This window comes from Haliotis rufescens, unplaced genomic scaffold, assembly GCF_023055435.1.
Source record: "Haliotis rufescens isolate VD_foot unplaced genomic scaffold, xgHalRufe1.0.p SCAF_8, whole genome shotgun sequence".
Lineage (NCBI taxonomy): Eukaryota > Metazoa > Mollusca > Gastropoda > Lepetellida > Haliotidae > Haliotis > Haliotis rufescens.
The window spans coordinates 27996527-28008400 of record NW_025964372.1 but is presented as its reverse complement, the minus strand read 5'-3'; the positions used below and the strand labels follow the sequence as shown (position 1 = coordinate 28008400).

The window sequence follows — 11874 nt, the reverse complement described above, 5'->3', positions numbered from 1 at the left end:
TACGGGCCTATTCCAAAGAGTTTTGTATTTATCATTTTCCATGACGCTTTCTATATATTCTGAGTCGTACCATGGATGTCACCTTTGTGTCAAAACAACAAGCATGGCGAAGACGGTTATAAAAGGATCAAGCTACACCGTCATGTCGCTTAAAGGGCAAGTTCACACGGAAATGAACCTATTTTTCTTGTACTTTTTCCACATTAAAAGTGTTAACATAGAAGTGTCATAGACAAAAATATAAAAATATCACAATTAATTAACATATTTTTCGCATTAAAACGATTTATATTTTTCACATTTACCAAGTGTTCTATTTCCACAACAAAAACACCATGGCTTATGCCCCTTGCAATATGACGTCATTAGTGCCAATTGATAAACATTATGACGTCATCATGCTTTGTTAGAGCCGCTTCACGTGGTGTAGGTACAGTTTTGTGATTCTAGCGTCTCCAGATGCCAGCCAGAATTGTGTTACGCTTAGTCACCAATGCGCCGGAGTGTGTCGTAGACCATGTTGTTTTACCGCAAACTGGTCCTTGATATCTTTTGCGTTGAGAATAGACAGGGACCCAGTTGAATTGGCACCAATTACGTCATAATCTAAGGGAGATAACTCAGGCCTATTTCGCTCGTAAAACGAAGGCCTCATAACGACATATCATTTTAACACTATTGTGAGCTTCCTACTTTCACTGTGAAAAAAAATGAGCGTATATTTTCAAACACAGATACTACCTAATTCTAAAATTGCGTTTTGTTTAGAAAAAGAAAGAAAGTGATTTTTGCGTGTACACTTCCCCTTTAAGATTCGTGTTTGTGCCAAAGACGGGCATCCACGAACAATGTGTTGGACAGTCTCAATTCATTACACACACCACATTTCATATTTACATTTTTATGCAAAATCACATTTTGACGGATTCGAGTGAAAGGTGACTGGTCTTTAGCAGCAAACAGAAAGCCTTCTGTTTCACTTTACAGGCCAGCTGACCTCATCCCAGCGATGGTCTCTGCAGGGTTGGTACACTGTACATAAACCCGATGCAGTGGTCGTTCAGACAGCCTCTCCCTGGTGCCTATTTGATATGAGTCAATATATAATGGCACTTCGCTTGGTTGACACTCATTTCTGTACCGCCAAGCAGTACAGAACCTTCAACAAAGCCAACATTGACATTGAGATTATGTCCCACATCCTTGGCTCGCTTACGAAAACTGTGGAATGCCTTGTTTTCATCATGAATCGTGACATGCTACACATGAGGATTATCAGACAAATAAATCACTCCCATTATATTTGGTAAACAAAAGCGATTGAGGGAAGAGGTGGTGGGATCTATTGTCTGACATGATTCTTCGTTTGAAGGTGCCAATACCCTGAATTTCTTGTTTCGATAGTAGTAGTAGTAGTAGTAGTAGTAGTAGTAGTAGTAGTAGTAGAAGTAGTAGTAGTAGTTTACAGATTAAAATAGAAATACAGCAGATGGGGTTCGGGAGATCTTGGCAGTCAGGCTTGTTAAGCTCGTCATCAGCTCAGGTATTATTATTGTTGTTGTTACTTTGTTGTTGTCGTCGTGCTCTTATGGATAATGTTTTGTCATTCTTAATCTTTATGCATCGATCTAAATGTGAAACGGACGAGGTTCTAACTTAAGGCATCAGTTGCCCTGTTTGCACATTTTAAATTCAAGACAATGCGGTTTTTGTCTGATTTAGTGTAGTCTATTTCTGTCTTGGCCAAATAAAGTTTCAAGGCGACATCAAGATCTACACTCGATAGTCGATACTGGGGGCTCTTACTGATGTTGCCCCACCCACCAGCAAAGGTTGCTGGAATCGTTTGATTTCTTTGGCTTTGTGCATTCCCAGTGGTAGCTGAAGCATTCGCAACAAATCTTTAAAATGATTGCTATCATTTGGCCTTCGTTAAGTCTTGTGAAAATGGCTGCATCGGCGTCCTTGTGATACAGGAAACAATACATTGACGTCGGAAGTTTGCATTACAAATCCTGCCAAAATCTTTTATTTTGTCGTTACATTCATATGACATCGCTGTACACAACAGCCGAATCCAATAATTTTCACTAATATCCTAACATTCATGCAAAGGATGGACTGCTTTTAAGAATTAAAATGTTGGTATGCACAAATGAAAAGCCCATGGTGTGTGGGTAAGCAAACGACGAAAAGAGCACAAATTATATAGCAAACGTGTTCTATAATACTGAACCTTTCCATATCAGTTTTATAACATGTTCCATCCATCCATATACTCAAACTATATACTTTTGTTGAAATCAAAATGCAATGGTAATCTTACAAACATTATATTTTTAAGACCAAATTTTAGGTTGGAGCTATGACAACATCTGTACTACCAGGAAGACCCGTGAAGATTCCGGGGTAGAATAGGTCTTCAGCATCCCATGCTTGCCGTAAAAGATGACTTTGCTTGTCGTAAAAGGCGACTAACGGGATCGGGTGGTCAGGCTCGCTGACTTGGTTGATGCATGTCATCGATCCCAATGGCGTGGATCGATGCTCATGACATTAATCGCTGTATTGTCTGGTCCAGACTCGATTATTACAGACCGCCGTCATATAGCTGGAATATTGTTGAGTGCGGCGTAAAACAACAAACAAACCAACCAACTACCAGGGTCGCCACGCGTTACCTACATTCTCTTTTACAATTTTCTCTATCAAATAGAAATTTTCATTAATAGATTTCAAGATAACAAGTGTACTCAACCCCTACTGACTTTGAAATTAAATTCTTGATTACGAAACAAAACTGTAATCCAATTTGTATCCACAACAACACATGTACCCTCAGGATTGTGTCACTTTTAACCAACAATTTCTTATATAATATTTAATTATACCAGGCGAACATGTTCTGTCTATAAAATTACCACATTCAAATTTCAATTGTGTCCCAAAACCCCTACTGACTTTACAATTAAACCATTAATACCTTGATTAAGAGTGTAAACTATAAATTCACCCGTCCTTCTCCACGAGAAGACATATTTCAACTGACTGATGATCAAGATGGTTGGTCTTCTCATTTCCTTGTTGATGCTGCTGGGTTCTACCCAAGGTGAGATGGAACCAAATTGATATCTCTTTCATATTTATATCTGTCTTTATTTAGTTTGAGCCTTCCCTTTTTTGTGATAGTTATGATTCGTTATTGGTCATAGCATTCGTTTTGTCAAGTTGTCACATTGTCCCCAAACAACCTACAGTCAGCAAAGGAAGACGAGCTAATGACCGCCAGATTCTTTCTTATTACTACATTCATAGTTTATCTGTCATGCCATGAGTAGTGTGTCCCTGGAGAGAATACATTCTTCACATTGTTATTCTCACTTCATCTAACGATCACACAGTTTTCATCCACATTTATTTCATCAGGTCATTCCCTCACTTCTTATATTTCTTGCAGGACAAAACGTTTTCGTTTCAACAAACCAGATCGCGACAGGTAGAACAACGGGGTCAACGTCGTCTTTCGTGTTCGCTGCTCAAGGACTAAATGCGACCTCCAATTTGGCCGTCGATGGCAACACAAATGGCAACTTCCTCTCAGGCAGCTGCTTCTCCAGTGCCATCGGCGACGACAACCCCGTGTGGTTCGTCGACCTTGGAGCAAACTTCAACATCTACAGCGTCAGGATCTTCAACAGAGGGGACTGCTGTGGTAAGTGTACATCATTCATTGTTTCCACTTATACATAATTACATAGTAAAAGTCCATTAACGGATCGGGTGGTCAGGCTCGCTGACATGGTTGATGCATGTCATCGTATCCCAATCGCATAGGTCGAAGCTCATAATGTCAATCACTGAATTGTTTGGTCCAGACTTGATTATTTACAGACCGCCGTCATATAGCTGGAATATTGCTGAATGCTGCGTTAAACAATGAACAAAGAAACAAGCAAACATCGTGAGAATATGTTAATTCCGGGGGGTGAGTCGATTTCCGGACTCAACAGATACTCCAACTTTAAAAAATGTTTGTGGATAAACCTTTCTGATGACAAACGACAACGACTAACGTGTATAACTATATCAATATGCCTTTCGCATTGCAGCGGAACGTCTCAACAACATCAGGGTCGACATTCTTCAGAGCAATCCCTTGACTGGCACCCCGGGAACTGTCCAAACTTGTGGCACCATCGGCAACCCCGGAGGTGTTGGGTTGAGCCAGTCTCGGGAAATTGTATGTCCTTTTCAAACCTACTACTACTATTACTATTACTACTACTACTATTACTACTATTTCTACACCGTCTTCCAAAATGGCCGCTACATCCGTATTACAAAAACAAGCACTGGGGATGCTGATGGACTACTGACACTGTGTGAGGTTCAAGTCAACGTTGCAACCAACGTCTTCTACCCATACTCCACTGTTGGTGTGGCCAACGCTGGTGTTGCTGATGAAGCTACTCCCAAAGTCGGATCTCTTCCTGATGGAGTCACTGTCACCCAGTTCGAGCCCCAGGGAGACATGCACCGCGTCACCGTACCCGCTCCCGTAGTTGCCCAGCCAAATGCTCAACAGGAACCGGAACAACATTAACCGGAAGCTGCGTCTGATAGAACTCGTATTGGTGTTTATTGAAACGACGCCTTACTATTAGAAATCTACTGAGGACTATCACTCGAGCAGTAATGAGATCTCTAAACAAAATTCGTGATTATGTTACATAATTTGAACTGGCGCACCTACGTCTAAAAAAAACCCTGATGTTGTATCCTTGTGTATGTCTCACAAGGCCTTTAACGAAACCAATTCTTTTTGAGAATATTCCCCAGGAGAATGAGGACTTTCAGTTCCTATTCATGCAACATGATGTCTGTGTCTCGGTTTTGATGATTTGACTTTGTATTGTCCCTGTCAATAAACCCTCTGCTGTTCTAATATTAAACAGTTTTATATTCATTTACTCATTTTCCAATGTCACAAGACACTTCGACCACCAACTGATGACAACACTCAACTCTAATGATAAGGAGCATGTATAAAAGTAGCTCCATCACTGGCCATTAGCCATTAGGCTTGGGGTCGATTTCAACAATGGGCACAATGAGTGAAGCCAATTCTTGATGACTCCAAGTGTGACATAAATGAAACAATGTTTAGAACACAATTATTCAAATCGCTACCTCCCTCTTGTGATATTAGAAATAAAGAAAGTGTAAAACCAAACTTACTCACAGAATCACCAAACACACCCACTCAATCAATCATTCAATCACTCAAACACTCAGTCATTCACAATACATAAGTCCTCTGAACGTTGTGTAATTAGTTTGACTTGACTTTAGTTATTTAGTCATTTACAGGACCATGTGTCCACGGAAATTCAAACATTTTCTCAAAATGTAACCAAAAGTGAGTATGTTTCTTTTATGCTTGATACATATCAAAGTCAACGCCGGAGAAGCATCAGTCACGATTATCTGCTAAAAGATCCCATTGAACGTAAAAGGCAACATAGTATTCTTATGTATGAATTGATGACTGACAATCAGTGATGACACCAGGTGTTCAAGAAAATGTATGCGTGTCCCGCTCTACCGCTACCGTCCGCCACTCACACAAATTGCTTAAGAAATAAGACATTTCCTGCTATGAATAATATCAGGTACCTTTTGAGCAAGCACATACATGTATATCTTAAACTAACCTCAAGTCACGGTTGTTCACCGAATACCATCATACTCATCAAAGAAGGAGAGAATTGCTGTGAAATGATATCTGCTTTTATGATATGAAATGCGGTATGATATCTATGTTAGATCTTTCATTATTATACCTCAACAAACAGTTAAGTAATTCCTGAAATATATATATAGGATATTAATTTCGTAATGAGCCCAAGAAGGGCAAAAGCAGGTGATGATGTTTACAAAATACGTCTTGTAACCATATTTTTACACACAAAACGGAATAAGCCAAACTACAGAATTTTAAGAAAAATATAATCTTAATTCATTACCTACGTGTAAATATAAAACACCAACGCCAATGCCAGGGAATGATCCGCGCAAAAAGCAAAACAGTGGTGAAAATTAGAAGAATACTTCACCGAAAATCAGAGATGACACCAGGCGTTTGTGTAAAGGATTAGCATGTCCTGCCCTACCGGTAGAACCCTCCACTCACACAATTTGCATAAAAAGGGAAGGGTTTCTTTGTTTGTTAACGTTGCACAAACTCCCGCCTTACGACGGCGGACTGGAAACAATCGAGTCATGACCAGACAATCCAGTGACAGGATAGCCCATTTACTGATTTCGTTGAAACTGAAAACGATTTGTTAACCTTTAATTACGTCTGCTGCCTACAAGTGCATGTATTATGCTGCTTACAAGTAAAGTACATTAAAAATATGTTCTTTTCCTTCACAGAAGGTATATTTAATGTCTCGGTCAAAACATTTCTTTTGTAGTTGCTGTAGCATAATTGATACATGGTACTGACGTTATGATGGATCTTGGAGAATTCAATCTATCACCAGACAGACACATCGACCCACTTCAAGTACATAGAAAACGCCAACGCCAGAAAAAAATCAGTCTCTATCATCCACCAACACAGATTCCATTGAGCGCCATAGACAAATGGGTGGTGGAAATTGGATGAATGGATCACTGAATATAGGTGATGACACCAGGTGTTCACGAAAAGAGTAAGCATGTCCTGCTCTCCCACCACTCACACATTTGCATTAAAAGGACGTGTTTGTTCTTTTCCCGACCCCGCAAATCTGTACTCCTCCCATAAGACCGCCACATGAAAGGTATGATTAAATCGGAATCCAACTGTAGTCCTACATTTTTCTCTTAGGTCTATAGCTTCGGAGAAGAAGAGGCTAGAACATTTTCCACAAATGAAACTCAGTTTTGTTTTTAATTTAAAAACAGAATAAACAAATATGTCAATTGCATGAACACATCCAAATATTATTATCGATCTTGCACATATTCATGGCGATTCAGATCTGTGGCTTTTATGGAAAAAGAATTCTCCAAACTTTTCCAATTTCTATTCATTTGAAAAATATGTGTTGGTACACATCATATCAATGTCTATCAATCCTATACCTCTGGTTTCTTTGAAAAATATCAGATATTTTGATCAGATTGGTTTCTTAACGTGATTAACGATGGGTTAGAAGCATCATACAAATTACTTACTTTTGAAATAATGATATGATATCAAGGGTTTCTACACAAAATTTTGTATCGTGACACTGCAAACGACTTATTAAGAAAATTAAGCCTCCACATAAGTACATAAATCTACATGTCGAACATTTACACATGATAAATACATGTGGTCTTAGATAGGAATTTTAATAAGAATTATCATAATTTCAAATATTTGACGTCCAAATTTTTAAAAAGTCCTTTAAAATTGTATTTATCGTCAGCAATCCATGGAATCTGTAACATTTTCAAACACTGAAGATTTAACGTTGAAACAACAATGGAATTGGTTGCTTAAAATTAAAACAAAAGTTCTTTGGTAAAAACTTTAAGGCAAATATGGCACTATTTAACGCTTGAGATTTATTGTTAATGCAACTTTGGAACTTGGTTGCTCGATGTCACAAACCAGCAATCAACAAAATAAATCTTAAACAATGTTCCATTCATCTCCGATGCTCGAACTGCAGTGTTAATCCCATAAACATTTCTACACCCAATTTCAGATAGGAACTGTCACAACACATGTTCTCTCAGGACTGTGTCAGCTATAGCCCATGTGTTGCCACGTTTCACCAACATTGTCTTATGTAATATATAATTAAACCACGCGAACACGTACTGTCTGTATAAAATTAGGATTCTCATTAAACGTTTTAAATTTGAACTTCTGTACCAAAACCCCTACTGGTTTTTTAAAATTAAACCATCAATTTCTTGATTAAGAAAGGAAACTATAAATTCCCCTGTCTTTCTCCACTAGAAGACATATGTCAACTGACTGATGCTCAAGATGGTTGGTATTCTCATTTCCCTGTTGATGCTGTTGGGTTCTACCCAAGGTGAGATAGAACTACATTTATATCCCTTTTGTTCGATTCCCGACATGGGTACAATGTGTGAAGCCCATTTCTGGTGTCCCCCGCCGTGATATTGCTGGAATATTGCTAAAAGCGGCGTAAAACCATACTCAGTCAGTCAGTATATCCCTTTTATATTTATATCTGGCTATATCTCGCTTTTTTAGTTTGAGCCACCGACCCGTGAAGATCCGGGATAGAATAGGCTGCAGCAACCCATGCTTGGCATAAAAAGCGACTTTGCTTGTCGTAAGAGGCGGCTAATGGTATCGGGTGGTCAGGTTCACTGAATTGTGTAGATCGATGCTCGTGATGTCAATCATGGATTTTCTGGTCAGGATTCGTTTGTTTACAGAATATTGCTGAGTATGGTGTTAAACAACAAACGAAATACATAGTTTGAGTTTCAAGTTAGTTGATTCGTTATGGGTCATAGCATTCATTTTGTCAAGTCTATGTCTCGAAACAATATACACTTCAGTCCGCTAGGAAGATAAGCTAAGGACCACCAGATTCTTGTATATTACTATAGTTTATCGGTCATGCCATGAGTAGAATATGTCGCAAAAGCACGTATGATTCAGTCAGTTTAGGAACCATGTCATTCTTACTTCATGTTAACTATCATTCCGTTTTCATACACATTTTACTTCAGAAAGTCATTCCTACACTTCTTATATTTCTTGCAGGACAAAACGTTTTCGTTTCAACAAGCCAGATCGCGACGGGTAAATCAACGGGGTCAACATCGTCTTTCGTGTTCGCCGCTCAAGGACTAAATGCGACTTCCAATTTGGCCGTCGATGGCAACACAAATGGCAACTTCCTCTCAGGCAGTTGCTTCTCCAGTGCCATCGGCGACGACAACCCCGTGTGGTTCGTCGACCTTGGAGCAAACTTCAATATCTACAGCGTCAGAATCTTCAACAGAGGGGACTGCTGTGGTAAGTGTGCATTGTGTCATTCACTGTATCCTCTGTCATTATTACGTCATGGAAAATTCATGAGTACCTGTTGATTGCGGATGGAGATTCAACGAGCTCGTAGTGTGCGAGTCTATTCTACTTCCGGACTCAACAGATTCGATTCGATTATGGTTGATGTTTATTTTTTCTATCGTTTTGCATAAGCGACTATACTTGCTTCAGTTTTACTTGTATGGTTAATGGCTGACTTAGAATCAACTGCATCAATAATAGCATTGTTAATGGTTTAAACAGAGTTACTTCAAATGGTCATTTTAAAACTTATTCCTTAAACCTCCCACTTCCTGTAGTATTAAAGTGACAATATATAGAGACAGTGCCTCCCCTATTTGTGTGGATAACCCTGATGATGACATACCACAACGACTAACGTGTATAACTATATCAATATGCCTCTCGCATTGCAGCGGAACGTCTCAACAACATCAGGGTCGACATTCTTCAGAACAATCCCTTGACTGGCACCCCGGGAACTGTCCAAACTTGTGGCGCCATCGGCAATCCCGGAGGTGTTGGGTTGAGCCAGTCTCGGGACATTGTATGTCCTTTTCAAACCTACTACTACTATTACTATTACTACTACTACTATTACTACTATTTCTACACCGTCTTCCAAAATGGCCGCTACATCCGTATTACAAAAACAAGCACTGGGGATGCTGAGGGACTACTGACACTGTGTGAGGTTCAAGTCAACGTTGCAACCAACGTCTTCTACCCATACTCCACTGTTGGTGTGGCCAACGCTGGTGTTGCTGATGAAGCTACTCCCAAAGTCGGATCTCTACCTGATGGAGTCACTGTCACCCAGTTCGAGCCCCAGGGAGACATGCACCGTGTCACCGTACCCGCTCCCGTAGCCGCCCAGCCAAATGCTCAACAGGAACCGGAACAACATTAACCGGAAGCTGCGTCTGATAGAACTCGTATTGCTGTTTACTGAAAAGACGCCTCACTATCACTCGAGCAGTAATGAGATCTCTAAACAAAAATCGTGATTATGTTACATAATTTAAACTGGAGCACCTACGTCTAAACAAACCTAATGTTGTATCCTTGTGTATGTCTCACAAGACCTTTAATGAAACAAATTCTTATTGAGAATATTCCCCGGGAGAATGAAGACTTTCTACTCCTATTCATGCAATATAATGTCTGTGTTTTGATGATTTGACTTTGTATTGTCCCTGTCAATAAACACTCTGCTTATCTAATATTTAACAGTTTTATATTCATTTTCCAATGTCACAAGACACTTCGACCACAAGCTGATGGCAACACTCAGCTCTAATGATAAGGAGCAAGTATTAAAATAGAGCCATCACTGGCCATAAGCCATTAGGCCTGGGGTCGATTTCAACAATTGGCAGAATGAGTGAAGCCAATTCTTTGATGACTCCAAGTGTGACATAAATAAAACAATGTTTAGAACACAATTATTCAAATCGCTACCTCCCTCTTGTGGTATTCGGAGAAATAAAGAATGTGTAAAACCAAACTAACTCACAGAATCAACAAACACACCCACTCAATCAATCATTTAATCACTCAAACACTCAGTAAATTACAATACTGAAGTTCTCTGAACGTCGTAAATAGTATGACTTGAGTTTAGTTATTTACTCATATAGGGGACCACGTGTCCACGGAAATTGAAACATTTTCTCAAAATGTATACAAAAGTGAGTATGTTTCTTTTATGCTTGATACGTATTTAAGTCAACGCCGGAGAATCATCAGTCACGATTATCTGCCGGAACAGATGCCAATGGACGTAAAAGGCAACTTAGTATTCTTATGTATGAATTGATGACTGACAATCAGTGATGAGTCCAGGTGTTCACGAAAACTGTATGCGTGTCCTGCCCTACCGCTACCGCCCGCCACACACACAATTTGCATAAAAATAAGACATTTCCTGCTATAAATAATTTCCGGTACTTTTTGACCAAGCACATATATCTTAAACTAACCTCAAGTCACTGTTGTTCACCAACCATCATACTCATCAAATGAGGAGAGAGTTGCTGTGTAATGATATCTGCCTTTATGAGAGGACGGTATGATATTTATGTTAGATCTTTCATAATTATACCTCAACAAACAGTTAAGAAATTCCTGAAATATATATATATATATATGATATTAATTTCGTAATAAGCCCAACAATGGCCAAAGCAGGTGATGATGTTTACAAAATAAGTCTTGTAACCATATTTTCACACACAAAACGGAATAAGCCAAATTACAGAATTTTAAGAAAAATATAATCTTAATTTATTCCCTACATGTAAATATAAAACACCAACGTTAATGCCAGAGAATGATCCGCGCAAAAAGGAAAAACAGTGGTGAAAATTATATGAATACTTCACCCAAAATCAGAGATGACATCAGCTGTTTGTCTTAAGGATTAGCATGTCCTGCCCTACCGGTAGAACCCTCCACTCACACAGTTTGCATAAAAAGGGAAGGGTTTCTTTGTTTGTTAACGTCGCACAAACTCCCGCCTTACGATGGCGGACTGGAAACAATCGAGTCATGGCCAGACAATCCAGTGACAGGATGACCCATTTACTGATTTCATTGAAACTGAAAACGATTTGTTAACCTTTAATTACGTCTGCTGCCCACAAGTGCATGTATTATGCTGCTTACAAGTAAAGAACATTAAAAAATATGTTCTTGTCTTTCACAGAAGGTAGATTTAATGTCTCGGGCCAAACATTTCTTTTGTAGTTGCCGAAGCATAATTGATACATTGTACTGACGTTATGATGAATCTTGGA

At 39.2% G+C, this 11874-nt stretch overlaps 1 protein-coding gene across 1 annotated transcript; it reads left to right on the top strand.

Moving 5' to 3' along the window:
• The first annotated feature begins 8032 nt into the window (after positions 1–8032).
• On the top strand, positions 8033–9992 carry LOC124143530 (fucolectin-like). The gene is made up of 3 exons (XM_048389763.1): positions 8033–8081; positions 8789–9043; positions 9493–9992. The coding sequence occupies exons 1-3, from the start codon at positions 8033–8035 to the stop codon at positions 9984–9986; spliced, it is 798 nt and encodes a 265-aa protein (XP_048245720.1). The 3' UTR covers positions 9987–9992.
• The last annotated feature ends 1882 nt before the right edge of the window (positions 9993–11874 follow it).

What these genes read in the sequence shown, in the direction of transcription:
- LOC124143530 (XM_048389763.1), top strand. Translation starts at nt 8,033, where the DNA reads ATGGTTGGTATTCTCATTTCCCTGTTGATGCTGTTGGGTTCTACCCAA. An exon ending in GCTGTTGGGTTCTACCCAAG is followed by an intron (nt 8,082 to 8,788) that starts GTGAGATAGAAC and finishes TATTTCTTGCAG; the next exon opens with GACAAAACGTTTTCGTTTCA. An exon ending in CAACAGAGGGGACTGCTGTG is followed by an intron (nt 9,044 to 9,492) that starts GTAAGTGTGCAT and finishes CTCGCATTGCAG; the next exon opens with CGGAACGTCTCAACAACATC.